The sequence below is a fragment of the Amblyomma mixtum genome, chromosome 3 (assembly GCF_055824585.1).
Source record: "Amblyomma mixtum isolate Tamu chromosome 3, ASM5582458v1, whole genome shotgun sequence".
Classification (NCBI taxonomy): Eukaryota; Metazoa; Arthropoda; class Arachnida; order Ixodida; family Ixodidae; genus Amblyomma; species Amblyomma mixtum.
Genome location: NC_143014.1, coordinates 37,245,233 through 37,263,347, shown reverse-complemented (window position 1 = coordinate 37,263,347; position 18,115 = coordinate 37,245,233). Strand labels below are relative to the sequence as shown.

Genomic DNA, 18,115 nt, shown 5'->3' with positions numbered 1-18,115 from the left:
CACGAGGCGCCAATGAGTCGCATCACTTCTTGCTCGATTGTTTACGTAAACGCCGTTCCTCTGTCAGTTAAATCAACTGCAGGGGCACCGTGACGAAGGACCATGTATGAATGAAGTTGACAGTTTCAGCCGCGGCGCCACGGGGAAGTGTTTACGTCTGACGATACCGGGTGAGGTATTCTGTGGCGGCAAAAAGGTACCTGTTATCCAATGAGACCATTCTGACCATGTGAAAAGTGACTCATTGGATCAACGGGTTTCAGCAGCCCAGTCAGTTCTGTAGGCGGCGTCTTGAACATCGCGCCTGGCGACTGTAATACTTTCGTCGTACCCGTGCGAACGTTCGGGAAGAACCCAGGTGTCAGGAAGAAGGCTCGTCCTGGCTTGCAAGTTCGTCGTGAATCACCGTAGCTACTTCTAGCCCGCAGTTTCCGTCAGGCCGTACTTTCTTTTGTGGACTTCCGGCCTTCCCTGTGCATCTGAATGATTTAGCCCTTTCGACTGAGCGTATTGAAACACTCCAGGGTAAGCGGGCTTCGCGTCGCCGAAAGGAGCACTGCAGGTGTCTAAGGTGCACACTTAGGAGCTTTTAGGTTATCGTCTGTAACCGCGTTTTCCTTTTAACTATTAATCCGCCTTCCGGCGAAAATCTCAAATCAGCAAGCGGGGTGTAAGTGAAAGACCACCTTCTTTTGGTGGTTTTACAGGAGACGCCCGTGCCCGTTGGAAAAGACCGGCGTGTTCCCTGCGGTGCCACCACGATTCCGGTGTAGTTTGGGGCTGAAGTAGAGCGCGGCCGTGCCCATTGCGTTTCCTGGAGACCTGGAACTGCGCCGATTCACTGCGCGTTTGCTTGAGCGACCGCTGGGAGACACCTGCGGAATACGGAAATGGGGGGGAGGCGTCCACGTGTCCGGAGCGCGCCCGTACCGCGGCCAGCACCACTTCCGTCTGCGAGAGTGGCGCAGCGACTCTTTCCCCGAGTGGGCCCAAAGTGGCGGCGGGCGGGCGGGCGCTCGCATCTGGCGTCGCGTCACGCGGAATTAATCTGGGTCTCTCGGGAGCAGTTTCTCAAGGTCGCCGCGCGCGCTGCCATGGCAACGCTTCTGGCTCGCCTCTTCCTCGGCCGCCGGAGAGTATCGACCGGCGCCCCCATTGATCAGCGCCAGGGCACCACTGCGGACCCCGGCGGTGTCTGCGAGCGCGGCGCGCTTCTTGGGTCCGACGCGCCAACTGCTCCGACAGTGGCATCGGAACGCGCCGGTGAAGTTTCGCGGTCTTCCAGGCTGACCACGCCTCACGTGGTCGGCGTGCAGTTGCTCTGCTCTTGGCTGTATTTTTAAATTATGGTGGTCCACACAAAAGACCGGTAAGCGGTCTTTTTTTTTTTTTTTTTCACCGGTCAAGGGTATCTAACCGAGCCAAGCACCGCGGCTGTGTTGTACAGGCAGCGTGTATCGCTCGCGCGAACTCGGACGTGCTTTCTTAATCAGCCGTGCCCGCTACATCGCTGGCAGATAGATATATACTGATCACCTCTGGTCGCACCGGTGGTTCTCTTGCGTTGTGGGCAACACGTGATCTTTGTGGTAACCGGGTGTTTCCGGGACCGTTTTCAGCCATTACCAGAAGTCGTTCTGGCTTGCGCGAAACTACCTGATGGTACTCTGTCATTGCATGAGCGTCATAGCGAACGACGGCTTTCTTCTTACGTCCACTGATTGGGTTTCTTTTTCCTCCCTCTCCCCCCCCTTTGTGCAGAACTTCAACAGCTACATTGATCGAGTTGGAGTGTGGGAGCAGGCGTTGAAGCCAATCGAGTACCTGACAGATCGCTTCCTCAAGTTCGTCAGCTACTCCGAACTCAGGTTCTACAAGGTGGGTCACTCTTTGTCACTTTTCCCAGTGTTGTCGAATGTGCTGCTGTTTCGGTAAGCGTCGTCTTTGGCGGGCCGAGAGCACAGCCGGGACAGTGCGCTAGCCAGTGGCGTGCGCGAAGAATTTCCTTGCCCTGGTGCTTTTCCTTGCGAAGCGTAGGTCAAGTTTAATCGAGTTTTCTCATTAATCGTTGTGCGGCGATGGCCGCCAACAAGGCGGTGACAATTTGCGTGCGCATTCGCTGCGTGTCGCCCCATTTGAGAGGCGTTCCGAATGCTGGGCCGCGTACCAGATCCGATTTGAGTTGACGATACCTTCAAGGACTGCGAAGGAAGCTGTATGGTGGCCCAGGCTCGACATACAGGGCGAGTTCTCACGTGAATGCGCCAGCTAAGAGAGCACCGCGCCCACGTTAAATGTTTGCGTAAAAACCGCGCGCCTGCGTGTGCTCCGAAAGCACCGACGCCAAGTGCGTTCAGTCGTTCTGTGAAACAGGTGGCGCGTGTATAAATAGACGTGCACCTGACTGCCTTCCTACTTTTAAAACAGTTGTGACTTCTGTTTAATCTGAAAATGCAGTGAAATTTATTCCTCCAGTGTCGAAGCGTTCAGCACTGTTATATGTCTGTTTTAAACGCGAAAGTTGATATTACAGTGGAACGCAAGCGCGTTACTGACCTAGTGGAGGTCCACTCTGGCTTCGGCGTTCATCTACTGATGCCAAGGTCGCGGGATCGAATTCATTCTGCCGCGGTCGCAGTTCTATGAAGGCGGAGCCCCCCCCCCCCCCCCCCCCCAATCACTGTGTTCATTGCCCATGTGTCGCCTCGGGAAGTTAAACCCCCACACAATTTACTTAGAGGAGTGCTACTCATTCTATTGGTCAATTTATTACGAATATCATGCGCATGCCGTTGCTTATTGGTTGAGAGCGAATAACCACGCGGTTCCTTCGGGGACGCAGTCTTGCACCCGCACCGTTTCGCGTTTTCATTGCTCTACGCACGCGGTGGGTTCGTGAGCACGCTGGAATCACAGTCGCCCCGGCAACACAGTTCGCCCTTCTACTGCGTCGGCAGCTGTGGCGACATTGTGCATGTGATTTGACGAAGAGCTCCCCTTGTCGCCGATGGTGACATCCGGCGCCGGGCGACCTCGCTCGGGCAATTTGGACCAGGAAGTTCTCTCGGCCAGTGTGCGTCACCCCCGCGTGGCCGCCGAAACCGTTCGAGCGCCGTGTAGCGGTCGCCGCTGACCCGACTGCCGCCGCCGCGGCGCCCAGCTGAGGCGACCGAAAGAGGTCACCTTGGCCGGCCGCCCCGCGTGGCGCTGTGCCGATTCCGAGAACGAGCGATTCGTCGAAGCTGTTGTCGCCGCTCCTTTTCTTCTTTTTTTCATCCCCTCGTTAATGCAGGCAGTGCTGGCGCAATCTTGTCGCGTGCGGAAAGGTCGAAGGGCGGCGCTCAATTGAAGGAGGCGTCGAGTTTCATCGCTGCTGGAGAAAAGTACAAAACACCGGCTGCCCGCGTCATAACAGAGCGAAATCGGCAGCATTTCGGAAACGCGATGTCGAACGCGTGTTTCTGTGTTTATCTAGCGCAACTCGTCGGCCGCGATCTGTATTGGTGTCCTTCTTTCACCGCTCGTGTAGTGCCCACGCATCCTTCCCCCCCAGGCGCCGTCGTACTTGTCGCAGATCCCTGCTCAGCGTGGCGCGAATGACAGAGCTTACTTGCGCATCGATGTTTACCTCTTCTTTCTTTTCTTTTTTTGCTTCGGTGCGCCCGACTCGCGCTCTTCCGACTGCTGCCCGAATGAACGGCTGTCAAAACTTTGCCGGGAATAGCTGCCTAAAAAGAGAGGGAAAGCGACGTTTCGCTGGGAAGAAAAAGCGCACGCCGTTGGCCTTGTTCCGTGGAGGTTTTCCCCGCAGAGTTAATTCGTTTTCAGCGGCAGTGGACGGGCAGGAACTGACAAGCGCGTCACCTTCGCATTATAGTCCTAGTAGAGAACCCAGTGGTGGATGCTGCTTGCTAGAGTCGGCTATCGGAGTTGACCTCGCGGAGAGAAAAAAGAAAGGACGCCATCGTTCAAGCTGTGCTCGCGTAACTCAGTACCACTCTCGGGGGCTGGTACCTTGTACGGAACAACGAAAGGTGGAGGATGAGGAGATTTTCCCTATTTAGTTGTTGACAGTCGTGTTCAGCTGTTCACTATTCAATGTTATAGCATCGTACGTCTAAAATGCGCATTCGCTGCCATCATGCCATGTCAGAAGCGCCAAGTTGAGAGGGTCATTGTTCTTAACACCGGAGCGTGAGGGTTATGTGAGTGAGTTTCCAGCTTGTAAATAGCGTTGTCTGCAGAGCCTTGACTGACCTTTGCATGGGTGTCGGGCCTTGCTCCTCGGATGCGTTCTCGTCCTGGCCGGCGCGAGGTCAGCGCGACGTTCTTTGTCCTGGTTCGGATGTGTGGTTTAAGCCCTTGGCTTTCATTTCCTTGTTAATGAGCGCGTTGATGATTATTTTAATATCGCAAAGCGAGCTTTGGCCAAAGAGCGCAATGGGTGACTTGTTCGGTCTTCAGGAGGTGGGGTCGATGGTCGATTTTCCAAAGCGTGAAGCGTGATTTTCCCAGTGAAGCCGAGCACCAGGCTAGGCTTTGGGAAAGCGCTGAGTACCCCCACGCAACCGAGGCTGATTCTCCTGCCTCAGCGCTGCCGCTGCGGTTCAACTTTTTTCTTATTGCGCTCCCATAGGTTGCAGGAAATAATTGGGTCGATCCCTCCGGGCCTAGGGACTCGTTTCCTCTGACCCGCAGGCATCTCGCGTCCGAGCACCGCTGCGGACGTCCGGAGGCTTCAGCGCCTGAAAAGGCTCTCGTTGACGTCAGCACCGTGCTGACGCGCGCGGCCTTCCTGCTCTGCCATGTCCAACCTTCTGGCTGCCCTAGCCTTCCAGGATGGAGCAGTGGGTGCAGTGCGGCATATAACGTGCGCTACTTCACCTCTTTGGTCGATTTGTCGGCAGCGAGGCTTTCAGTTTGCTAGCAGCGTTCACTGGGCCCTTCTTTTTCCCCGAGGAATCGCGGATTTACTGTGAGCCATTGCGTCCCTGCGGGCGAGGCACGCGTAGAAGTGACGGGACCACGTTGCGGGACGCCTGCCCTTGGAGCCGCCGCGGTGAATGCTCTTGCTAGCTGTGCGTGCCCTCTCGCCTGTGTGTCGCATGGGCGCGGTGGCCGAGGCCTGCGGCCGGGACGACTGCGTTTTGCCGCTGCCTTGTTTTTAATCTCCGCTTTCACTATGCTCCATTTCATACATCAGCTGCACCGCTGTCCAAGCTAGCGCCTGTGTTTGCACTGCCTACATCCGCGATAAAAAGGTAGTGTGCTCCCTGTGGTCAGCGGACATGCTTTTCCTGCAGTCTTATTGCATGGTACATTCGTGATGAGCTTGGTTGAATGTGCTCTCATTGCTGACAACACGCTGTCGCTTTCTCCTGCCTCAGACCACCGCGGCCACAAAACGAGCTTGTTTTCTGATGCCTACTGTACCTTTCACAGTGTTGCACCTGATGTATGCGTGCGCGGACGAGGCGGTATCTGCGGTCTCTGACCATGTTCTGGGCGAGAAAAGCGATTTGTATGCTGCACTAGCAGCCTCGTTGAGCAGCGTCTCATCGCGAATCTCGGGAGAGATTCAGTTCAAGCCATCACAAAACTTGCGAAACAAGAACGCCTGTGCCAACGTTCACTCAGCCGCGGCATTGCGACTCGGAAGACTTGTGTTGCTGCTGAGGGATTGTCTTGACATTTCAGCGAACGCCTTTGCTCTGTCTCACCTTTGTCGCCAAGGTCGAAATTAGCGTGGTACTTGACGGCGTACGATACGTAGCTGCATCTATCCTCAAATCGCATGGCGCTAAATATGGTGCCCCTTCTCGTCTTGTACCGCGACATTCCTTATTTAGCGTCAGGTTCAGGCAAAAGACAGGTTGGTCGGCCTCCGCTTTCTCCATGGCAGAGCCCGGCACCGTCGAATACGTTGCGATTCCGGTTGGTTTGTCCAGGTCCTGATTTCCACGTCGTTATCGTCGGACGCACGTATACATTCAGAGTGGCAGAACGATACTGGCTGGAGTGTCCAGAGACGCCCGTTTGGATGTTTCGGGGGAGGCCCTCTGAGCATTAACGATACCGTTGTTCAAATTGCGTGGTACAGAGCATCTAGTGCACAGGTTTGGCAGGCATAGGTGTGATCCGGTACTTGAAGCAGTCGCATTGGCATTATGACACTAATATGGCCACACATGACTGCTGCGAAAGAACCTGCCTAACCCCGGGGCACGCATGGGCATCGCGGCCCACATCGCTGTGCGCGGGGCGCTATTGTGCGAGGAGAGGCGCATCCAGCATTGGCCACCAGCTGCAGGAAGCGCTAGTGGCCAGCCGCATAGGGCACGCCATACTTCGTTCTGCGGCGCCCTGTGCGTGCTGCGTTTGGCTGCTCGCTGAGCAGAGCCCTTGCAACAAGGCCGCTGACGCATTCCTGCTGCTGCGTTGAGCGCCGCGCTGGTTGGCGTCTTGCCGCTCGCATTCCGCGGTGATAAAAAAGCGCTGACCGGACTCATCTGTCGTGGCATCTGACGCGCCTCTTGGCTGCGACTCGACCCTGTCGGAAGTCGGCGCCTGCGCGAGCTGTTGTGGGCGACGTATAGGCTCCTTAATGCCGGTTGAACAGCCGGTGGATTCCTTCAGTTCTGACAAACCCACTTGCTGACCACTCGGGTGCTGGCGCAGCCCGTGTGGACACCGTGAGCTGCACGTTTCGTGATGAACGCCGCAGTGGCTGGACCTCTGCGGCCAACAAGGCGCTTGTGAGCCGACGGCGGTCGCCAAACCTGCTCGCCGCCCTTTTTGATATCGCTCTGCGAGGAACGCGCCAGACGGGGGCGATCGATCAGTGTCGGGACATAAAAGGGAGAAGATGCCGGGCTTGTTTTGCTATCTCCTTTGCGTCCGCCGTCTCCGGGCTTGTTCCGTACAGCCCGATGAATTCACTATCCCCGGCCGTTCTCGGAAAACGATGCGAATACCGCTCTTTCTGGCGCCTAATAAAAACGCTCCCGGTTTCGTAATGTCGACGAGCCTGCTTCGTTTCCAGCGTTCGCGATGAAGCAACGGAGACTCGTCGTATCCAGGTCGGGGACGAGCGTAAACTCCAAGTAAAAATAGCCCGAGAGGAAGGGATCGGCGGGGCCTTATCGCCACATCTGCGCGGGCTCGAGGGCGGTGCGGTGCGCGTCGTCGGTCGCCGCATGTCACTTAGTAACCGTGCTCTATTTGTCAACCGCCCGCAACTCGCTGGATCAGTGACTAAGCGCATCATTTCTTTACGGCGGCGGTTTCGTCATGGGAGGTGTCCCCCTCGCTCGCGTTGTGCGTGCCTCTTCTGAGCACGCGCTGTTCCAGTGTCCGCCGCATCGGAAACGAGATAAGAATGGCCCAGTGGTATCGGCCGGGCTCGTGTGAGACGTCGAGTTTTGAAGAGCACAGTCGTGTAAACTAGCCCGTGGAGACATTTTCCGCGCTACTTCCCTGAACCGCGTATCAGCTGATATGCGTCCGGAAAGTCGGCAGCTTCTCAACTGTGCGCGATGAGGCGACTCAACAACAGGTCACCCGGGGCTGCGTGTCCCCCCCCCTTGTTCCATTCTTTCTAGCTTGGACCTTTCCTTGTGCGACAAGGTAGAGCGGCACCCTCCAGACAGCTTGCAAACGGCCTTAATAGCCCTGTTTAGGCAGAAACAGGTTAGTTTGTGGTTTCTGTGCTACCGTTTCCTGCGCGCTGAGATTTCAGACCTAAATGAGCGTTTGCCGTCGTCTGCCTTTCGGTAACGATCCTACGTAAAAGCATGTTTTCAGCCCCACAATACATTTCATCGTTTCTTTTTTTTTCCTCGTCGAGCTATTAAACTCCGTCATCGTTCAGCGAGATCATTCCATTTCAGTCTTACCCCTACGAGATGAAGTGCTGTGTTCCCATTCAGCGGAAACACCGTTGTATTCCCCAGCGTTGCCCACTGGCGGGTATACAGCGACCCGCGAGTATTGGTCGTCGCAGAGCCGTGGGCGGGAGCTTGACCCCTCTGTAAAAGGCGGGGTTACTCAATGTTCACCGAGCGCGCAGAACAGGGAAAGCAGCCTTGTGCAGTTGCTGAGCGTGCGCGGTGGCCGAATCCAGCTATTGCTATTGCGTGTCCCGTTTTACGCTTTCTCCGGCAACTAGCAGCACGCTCACCAAAACGGGTGTGCTCTTTTCCTCGGACTGATGGCCGTCGGTCATCCTGCCTCACTCGCAGTGTCGACGTCTATATGGACCTCCATCTGTGCACGTAGAATATATCGGGCAGGTGTGCAGGTTCCTCGAAGGCGGCTGAACCAAAGCTCTGTATGGACACTCCGTTCACGCGCATTACTGTAATGCTGGCCGTGTGTAGATTCGCGGAGAGCGTCTTCGTGTCACGTTTCTTTTTTTCTTCGTGCTGCGTAGATACGCAGTCAGTTTTTGCTGGGCCTCCGTTCCGTTAATGGAGTCCAGCTCACGTCTGTCGAAACGCCCGGGATGGGTTTGAGCCGGATTATCGCCGGCCCGCTATCTGGATCGCCCTCCGGGGCAGAACCGCAATAAGTCTCCGCGCCGCGGTAAACACGCCGAGGTCGTTTCAAGGGCACGTCGCTTCGGCAGAACGGCGTTTGTCGGTCCGCCTGGATGCGGGGTGTTTTTTTCTCGCGAGGGAAAGCTCCGCTGCTTCTTCCTCGCAGGCGAGCCCGCGTTCGGGCGCCTGTCTTGAATCGGCAAGTGGGCGCTGCGAGCTTCGGTTAACCTTGGCGCGCGGGGGGGAGATGAAGCGCGTGCGCCGAATGCCGCGCTGCGGAGTTCTCTCTGGGCGCGTCGCCGTCTGTCTTGCGAGGGCGCGCCGTGTCCCGTTCAGTGCACCTGCCCCTTGTTTTTCTCGCGCCCTTTGTTGTTTTTCCCCCTCTCCCCCAACAGTAATTGCTGCGGCGCGTTGCGTGTGGCGGCGAGAGGAGGACGCTCCCCAGGTTCGCCCTCCGCTTATCGCCGCGTTTCTGTTTGCGTCCTTCCTAGAAGGGCTCACTCGGTTCGCGGAAGAGCGCGCCGCTGCGGCGAGGCAGCTAATCGCTTATAGATGGCGGCCCGCGGAAACCCATTACGCAGTGCAGACGCCCCAGCGAAGCGCGGCGCTTCCATTCAGCGTGCGTCGCTTTTGCCGCTGCGTGCAACCCCGCTCGTGTCCCCTGGCCGGAGCCTGCTTCTGTTCTCCGGAGTCTTGTGGTGCGAACGATTTTCGAGGAGTTTCGCTTCTACTCAGCCTCGCTGATCGGCGGCGGGCAGAAATGAGACCAAGTGCTCCGCTGGCGAACTGTCAACACCGCCAGCGACGACTGTGCCGCATTGAGAGTTGAGTCACCGGGAGCCGGGTATTGTATTATCGGACGCCAGTGCGTTTACGGCATTTCGAAAGCGCGTTCTTGTGAAACTCTGCGGGCGTGCGTCGCGTTGGCGGCTGCGGTTGCTCGTGGAAAGAGGGGCGCGCGAGGCCGGCCCTTGGCAGCTGTGACGTGTGACGGTTATCGGGGCAGTGCAGCGGCCGCTCGTTGCGAAAAGCTGCTTGGCACGCTTCGAGCAGAGCGCGGCCGCTAGGTCATTGTTTCTTATTTAATTCCTCCCCGAGCATGCGCATAATTCGCACGTCTGGCGGAAGAACGCGGGCTATTTTGAGTCAAATGGAACCTCAGGAGGAGCACCGTACCATCACACGGACCATAGGATACGCCAGCCTGACTGGAAACCAAGTAGACGACGCCGTAGCTCGCGGACATACCAGGCGAAGCAGCTGACGGCGAACGAGATACTTCTCCGGCATCTCTGGGAAGCCCGGCAACGCTACTCCCAAACCTCACTCAAACCTATGCAGGTCCGCTGCAGGCAATTACAAACCAACACATTTCCAAGCCTCTTTATTTTTACACAGAATTCATCGCACCCAGTACTGGGACACCTGCCCTTGGTGCGGGGATTGATCATATAACCTCGGGCTGCGAACACATAAGGGCGGCCCCTCACATACCAAACGCCACAGTGGAGCATTGGGAGGCAGCGCTGTGTAGCGATCGCCTGGAAGATCAGCGTAGACTTGTCGTCCGGAATGGCCTGTATCGCCACATAGGCTCTGTATAAGGTGTTCCACCCACCAAGCTAGAAACGATTTTTTATTATTATTCATTCTTCTTTTCGGCTTGTGAAAAGGGCTTTGACGCCTTCCTCTGGCTGTGTGCCCGGTGTCGGCGCTGGCGACAGCTCCTCGGGCCGTTCGTTTAAAGGCTGAGCTCCATGTACGCGAAAAAGCCGCCGCGGTGGCTCAGCGGTTATGGTGCTCGGCTGCTGACCCGAAAGACGCGGGTTCGATCCCGGCCGCGGCGGCTGGAATTTCTTTGGAGGAGAAATTCTAGAGGCCCGTGTACTGTGCGATGTCAGTGCACGTTAAAGAACCCCAGGTGGTCGAAATTTCCGGAGCCCTTCACTACGGCGTCTCTCATAGCCTTAGTCGCTTTGGGACGTTAAACCCCATAAACCAAACCAACCAAACCAAACCATGTACGCGAAAACTCACACGAAGGCGGCAAGCGATGAGTGACGCCGTCGCACGAAGCTGTGTCGCTTGCCTCGTCGCTCGGACCTGCACCAACAGAAAATTTCGCTCGTCGGCCGGAAGTCCCCCCGCGATTAGCCAACCAGCAGACCCCCACCGGCTGTGTCCGGTTTGTCACATAGCTTCTCCTCTGAGATCTGTCTTCGCCTCAGCAAGCGCGTCCTCTTGGTCGTCGCCGCGGTAGAGAAAATATTTCCTTTGCCGTAAGGCTGACCCGCAACATTTAAACAATGAGAACAATCTGCTTGTTGGTTACGGAGGGCTAACAACATATGGAGCGGCCGCACTGCAGGGAGAGACGCATGTTGAGCCGCGGGTACCGGCGCTCGATCCACCGTGCCTCGGGTGCCCGACCGTCGAGCACCCGAGGAGGAAGGTCTCGGGGTGGGATGGGGAGGGAAGTGGGGGCTGGAATTGGCATGCCCACACCATGTGGGATAGAGAGCAACGGCTTTCACAGTGCGGGCACACGGGCTTCACGGTCGGGTCGTCGCGAGCAGCCTGTTCTGGACAACAGAAGGTGCTGGATGAAGCTGCCGCCAGCCCCTTTGCCGGAGGAGGGTACCGTCGGTGCCGAGCTTTGCAGTCGGCTATGATTTCTCAGAACCGCAACAGCGGTCGACCTAGATCCTCATCGGGAGATCGGAGGGTGGGTGCCCGGAGTATAAGCGCTCGGGCAGCGGCGTTTGCCGCTTCGTTCCCTGTGAGTCCCTTATAGGCGGCCTGCGCTGTTAGGGCCGTGGTAGCGTGGCCTGTTGTTGAATCACCAAAGGGGCTCGTCCGGGATGAGGGAATGGTCTGAAGCTTCGAATCTTGGGGGATACGAAAACAAGCAGGTTTAATGGCAAGAAACTAAGACACTTATTTACATAAATTTACAAAAGAAGACCAAGGAATCAAAAATTAAGAGTTCATGACGTCGAGCGACTGGATGAGCCTTTTACCCAGGGCCCAGAGCCTTCGTGCTCACTTTGGGCGCAGGCTAAATAGCCCAAGGCTCCGCCCTTTCACCAGGCGGCAATTCATCGTGACACAAAAGATCGGCACTACACAACACAGCCAACGATGACACCTGTTGTAGAGCCCACCCATGGGAACTGGCGAGTAGGAAACCAAGTCCGCAGCTCTGTCGCACTGCGAGGCAACCTTACTGTTGGCAGCTCGCGTCCATCGAACACAGGTGTGGCATGATGACGTCGCAGCCGCAGCTGCGCTGGCTTCCTCTGATTCGTTCTGGGTCTTTTTTCAGACGAGGGGCACCCTTTCTTCCCCTGTCGTCGGTCCTTCTAGAAGGTCGTTGGCACCTAGCCGAGCGTGGGAAGAGGTTCCATCGACCATTTCCCAGCTGGTCATTCTTTTTGGTGGGGTCATCTTGGGGGTCAAACGACCTTTCGAAATTTCCGCTGTTGAATCCACCACCGTTTCATCGCGGGTCTCAAGATGGGTCGTAACAGCGCCCACAGGATGGGCCTAGGTTGGGGTTCTGCGTCTCGGACCGCATTGTACAGCAAGTGGTGGGCCAGTGTGCCAACCTCACCGCGCATATGGCTTTCACAAGCGAATCTCGAATCGATTATGACAGCTCGGCATTTGGGGTCGGACACCGCGAGGTCAATTGCGACTTCCTCGGCCCGCGATGAGCACTCTCAGCTCGGAACGAGAGTCCATTGACTTGTGCGTAGTAGCCCGAACGGGTCGAACCTGCTACATCGACGTAGTAGACACCTGATTTGGCGCCGTGTTTTGGAGTTCAGCGCCCGCGCTCGAGCTGCGCGACGGCCTTCGTGGAGGTACAGATTCATATTGCGTGGGACAGGGTCCACCCACAGCCTGTGTCGCCAGCCCTCCGGGATACGAAGAGTTGTTGCGTCCTCCGAGACACAGGGTGGTGCGATTTTGAGGCGCTATCCTGGCCCCATCCGCGCCAAGCGCGTGTACTGGCTAACCGTGTGGGTCTACCGCAACTCCCGGAAGGCGCAAAGCACCCCCCGACCGAGAAGTCGGCCCGTGGAAGTTGTCATCGGCAGGTCCAACGCCCGCTTCACCACTTTCCGAATGATGACGTCGAGTTGTTTCACATTGGTGGCGCTGAGGTGTAGGTACAGGGCAGAATACAGGATGCAGCTGGTAACGGGCTCCTGCGCAAGACGGAGCGCGTCGCGTACCCGCAGGCCCCCGCACCGGTTCGATACCCGCCGCAGCATGTGGCCCACCATGTCCGCGTTGCGTTTGAGTTTGGTGATTTTAGGATCTGCTTTGACCGAATGGTGAATGGAGGCCCATCACCCGGACCTTGTGCAGTGGCCAGCGAAGCTGATCTGTTCACGCCGCCGCGGGTTCGAATCCCAGTCGGGGCAATATTTATTTTATTTATTTATTCATGGTCAATATTTAGGCGATGGCCCGGCTTTTGCAACTTTGGTGGTGAAGCAGAGCTTTCGCTCTGAAAGAAAGTCCCCCAGCAACAAGCCTTGGGATCAACCGACTTCAGCGCCACTACCCGAAGGCAGCGCCTATGAAGAGCCCTCCTCATTGCCGGAAAAAGGCAGAAACAGAATCCGAGAGCGGCCGACTGCACTGTCCGTCGTTTTGCCCCCATCGTCGTCTTTTACTCCGTACCGTCTTTTTCACTGCTCCAAGATGTAAATAGTTTGAATGTGCTTGTCTTGTTGATTTCCATGAACCTCCCTGTCTCCTCGTCATTTCTCCTTCGGGGAAAACAACAGCGTACCCGAGCCACAACTATGAGAACATGATGATCGGGTTCCGTACCGTTTCGTGGTAATTTTCTCCCGCGTTGCGCATTGCACTTCGATGGAAGATGTATTGTCTTCGGTGATGCGTAGGCGCGGCGGGCGCTAATCTGACACTGCAGTTGCCACCGCTCTTTTGCGTCCGCCTGGTATGCTGCATCCCGACATTGTGCTGCGCCCAGTTGGGTGCGTTCTCAGAGCGTCTGACCAGCCTCCTAGATTGCACGTGCCATTGGTTGCCGAGCCTTTGAATCCGTGATTGACAGCTGCCGTTGTAGCCAACTCCCGCGTGTGCTTTGCGCGCCGTGCACGCTGCCGAGCAGCCGTAGCTTATAATTTTCCTGCGCCTCTGTCGCCGTGTTTCAGGAGTCAGTTTTCGTGCTGAGGACGTGTGAGTTCCTGTGACCTTTGAGACATGTGATCGTCCATACCGAGCCGCACAGCATGACCCAGAATGAAAACCCCTTTACTTTTGACAAAGGGTGTGCCCTTCACCGGTGGCTGCGCCTTCTCTCAGCCCCGAAACTGCTGCGTAGATTAATCCGGGGCAACGTGTCGGGCGCGGCGTTTCTCGTAGCACAGGAGGCCTTCGTAGAGCCCATGCACGCCGGTTGCGCGTGTGCGCTCCGCGGACTGCCTTGGGGGCCACCGCAGCGAGGTGCCTTGCACTGCTCTCATTGTCTCCAGCGCAGTGATGGCCGTTCTTGCACGGGCACAGCCTCTTTGCGGATTTCAAACCCCGTCGATGGTTGAGCGCTTGTCACGATTCGCCGTACGAGACCGAGGCTCGTTGTGCGCAACTTTTCGTGCACGAGTGGTGTGGTAGAGAGATTTTCGCTGTATAGCCGCACTGCACGCGACGGAGAGAAAAGAAAAGGCCAACTTTAGGCCCCGTTGCTTTCTCGGACGCTTGAAACAGAAAATGTGTGGTGGCGTTGTGACCTGGTTCGCGCTCAGCCTTTCTAAAGCAGCGCCTGCCATATCGTGGTAACCTGAAGTCAGGGTACGTTGGCAAGAAACTTGTGTTTAAAAGAATGAAATAATTAATGTAATATTCAGGCTTTAATTTGGCCGCGGCATATTTAGTTTCAGGGTATTTGCTACAGTTCCAGGCTCATATGCTGAGTGGATCCGATTTACCGGGTGGACACCGCCATTTGTTCAAGCGGGTTGTCAGCAGCCGTGTTGTGTGTGAAACCGGGTCATAACGGCTCATTTAGTCGGGTATCGCAGTTTTTCGTAATTCTTTTACATGATTAACAGTCGTGTTCCAATTTGCTGCGCTCCGACACGCCCGAGTGCAACCAGCGCGCCTCTCTTGTGTGCACGCAGGAGCACGACGTCGACGTCGAGGCGTGCTGCTTGGAGCACAGCGATATCCGGTGGCTGGTAAAGCACTGGGTGGAGTTCCAGGACAGCCAGCGCATCTTGGTCACCACTCCGTCGGTGCTGGTCGGCTACCGCGTCAAGGTCTACCGCGCCGAGGGCACCACCCAGTGGTACACCGCCGTCATCGTCTCCTACAACGACAACACCCGGGTGAGCTTTCTTCCGGGCACGCCAGTTGCCTTGCAATGCAGTATTCGGAGTTCGGGAAAGCCGGTTTTTGGCCGCGAGAGGATGACGGCTTCTTCTGAGCCTCTTCGGGGACTGGGCAACGATTCGCGGGCACCGAGTCCCTCCTCGCCGAGCGAGTGCGCCGATTGTGTCGCGTATTTGCGGCGATAACGCTGCCGCCACGTACGCGCTTGGCAGCGCTCCAGGGCGGCCGACATCTGGGCCGCCCGTTCGCGTCACTCCCTCGGGGAAGGCGGCCGATCGGCATCGCGGCAGTCCGCCGCGGCGCCAATATGCGCGTTGCGCAACGCGGCTCGGGGGCGAAAGTTGTGCCGTTTCACTGAGGACACGCTCTCTCCCCTTCTTTTCTATCTAACGCGGCGTCCTTGATCACTTTTCGATGTCGGTCGTAGTGCTCTGCTGGCGTCGGAAAGTCTTTTTGACATTGTGAGCGAGGTCCTTGGCACGCGGCACCGATTTAATGTCGCTTAGAGCCGAGGCAGTCGTTGCGTGTACTTGGAGCGCACTAGGGCACTTTCGGAGTATTGGACCAGCGGTCTGTTACAGGAGTATGGTGCTTTCACTGAACAGAGCTCGCTGTCTAGCGTAAACGCCAGTGTAAATCCTTCAACCTCGATGAGCGATGGTGCAGATGGAGGTAGAGCATCCTCCTACCTCGAATCCAGGTGCCGCGCAATTCTCCACCTGAAAGTTGGCGGCACCCGCGGCGGCAGTATGATCGGGGTCGACAACTGTTGCGAGGTTGTGTGGTGCTCGTAGCAGCGTAGTTGAGAGAAAACTGACGCCAACCAATATTTTAATTTTGCCCAACGTTTCGAGGGGAGGGTGGGGGGGGGATAGAAAAAAAAATCCACGTGTCGATGTAATTGCTTAACAAGGTCTGGGGTGCGCACTGATGTCGGCGACCAGAAACGCCTACGCACTCCCTCACTAGAGCATGATTTGGCCACCCTGGTGTAGCACTTGGCCACAACCTTCTACGAACAAACTCGCTAACCCCCGGCCCTTAGTCCCCAGTGGCTGCAGAACAACTGACAGAAAGCGGTAGTCACACCTGTGACGCAGCAGAGGGGACTAAGAATCTCTGGCTGTGGACAGGCCAGCATTGGAAACTGAACCTGGCAACGTTTAACGCTAGAACTTTAACTAGTGAGGCTAGTATAGCAGTGGTATTCGAGGAACTAGTGGGTATTAAATTGGATGTCATAGGGCTTAGTGAGGCTAGGAGGACTGATGAGGCGTATAGAGTACTAAAGGACGAGCACGTACTGTACTATCGTGGATTAGCGGACAGACGACAACCATAGTCGAATAAAACAAGTCTGCAGTGAAGCTCCGCCCACATTCAGAATCGCCGCGCAGAATTCCTCCACAGCAAAAAAGTAGCCCATTGTTAAAACTTTTCTTGTTACCTAAGCAAGAAGCTAATTACAAGAAAAAAATTATAAGCTCTAGAATTTTGACACGGGGGTTGTTTAATAAAGTCAAACATTACAAAGCTGATTTTGTTTACTGTTACGTATGATTGGCTAGCGGAGAATACAGGACGCCGCGGACCGTGGCCCATTGTTAACAAGTGCTGTTTTTTTGTTTTTTTTTTTTAAAGTCGTATGCTACTTTAGGTGTGAGGTTCCTCACCATTCAGGATATAGATGACAGCATAACGGAATTCCATAGTATTAGCCGGAGGGTGGCATTTATCGTAATTAATCTTAATAAGAGGTACAAACTGAAGATAGTACAGGGCTACACGCCTACGTATACATATAGCTATGATGACCAGATCGTCGAAGGGTTCTGTGATAACGTAGAATCGGTAGTGAACAAAGTAAAAACTGCTGTAAGATCTGTAACTAGACAGAACTGTTCGTACTATCAAAGTTAACCAATGCAACCAACATAAAGTTTAATATGGAGAGAATCGAACGTGCTTTAAAGATTGGAGGTGGCCTAATAGCGGGGAAGGGGAAGTGAGGTATGGGCAAAAATCGGATGTATGCTTTAAGAAACAAAGAGGGCAATGTCATTAGCAATATGAAAAAGCCTTAGGGGCAATGCAAAGGGGGAACGCAGCTGGTGAGGATCAGCTAACATGATATCTGTTGAAGGACGGTGGGGAGGTTGTGCTCGAAAAACTAGCCGCCCTGTATACAACATGCCTTATGGCCGCGAGCGTACTGGAATCTTGGAAGGACGCTGTGATCTTCTTAATCCATAAGAAAGGGGACGTTAAGGACTTCAAAAAATTACAAATCGATCAGCTTGATCTCCATTTCCTACCAAGTATTTACTGAGGTAATCGCTAATAGTGTTAGGAAAACCTTAGACTTCAATCAACCAAACGATGAGGCAGGCTTTCGTAAAGGCTACTCGACAATAGACCTTATTCAAGCTATCAATCAGGTGATAGAGAAACGCGTAGAATATAACCAAACGCTATATATAGCCTTCACAAGTTACGAGAAAGCATTTGACTCAGTGGAAACCTCAGCTGTCATGCAGGCATTGCGGAATCAAGGTGTAGAAGACTGTTATGTGAAACTATTCGAAGATATCTATAACAACTGCACAGCTGCCATAGTCCTCCATAAAGTCAGCAATAGAATTCCAATTTTGAACGTTGTCAGGCAGGGGACACGATCTCGCCATTGCTCTGCACCGCCTGTTTACAGGAGGTATTCAGAGACCTGAATTGGGGACAATTTAGAATAAGTGTTAATGGGGAATACCCAAGTAATCTGCGATTCTCTGATGACATTGCCTTGCTAAGTCACTTAGGTGGTGTATTGCAAAGTATGATCAATGGGTTAGACAGGCAGAACAGAACGGTGGGTCTAAAGATTAATATGCAGAAAACGAAAGTACTGTTCAACAGCCTCGGAAGGAAACAGCAGTTTACGAGTAGCAGCTAGGCGCTGAAAGTGACACGGGAATAAGCTACTTAGGGCAGGTAGTGACCGCAGATCCGGATCACGAAAGTGAAATAGCTGGAATAATAAGAATGGGGTGGAGCGCATTTGACAGGTTCTCTCCGATCATGAATGGCAGTTTACCAACATCCTTTAAGAGGAAAGTGTATAATAGCTAGATGTTCTTGCTGGTACTCACCTATGGGAGGGAAACACGGTGGCTAACGAAGAGGGTTCAACTTAAATTGAGGACAACGCAGCG

General features: G+C 55.1%; 1 protein-coding gene across 10 annotated transcripts in view; it reads left to right on the top strand.

The window, feature by feature from the left end:
* Positions 1 to 18,115, top strand: part of LOC149349674 (uncharacterized) — a 289,088-nt gene that overhangs the window by 178,585 nt on the left and 92,388 nt on the right. For all 10 annotated transcript variants that reach the window (XM_089578727.1, XM_089578725.1, XM_089578732.1 and 7 more), the window contains exons 3-4: positions 1,762 to 1,878; positions 14,699 to 14,905. In XM_089578727.1, the coding sequence (XP_089434853.1) occupies positions 1,762 to 1,878; positions 14,699 to 14,905 (324 nt within the window). The remainder of the gene's footprint in view (positions 1 to 1,761; positions 1,879 to 14,698; positions 14,906 to 18,115) is intronic.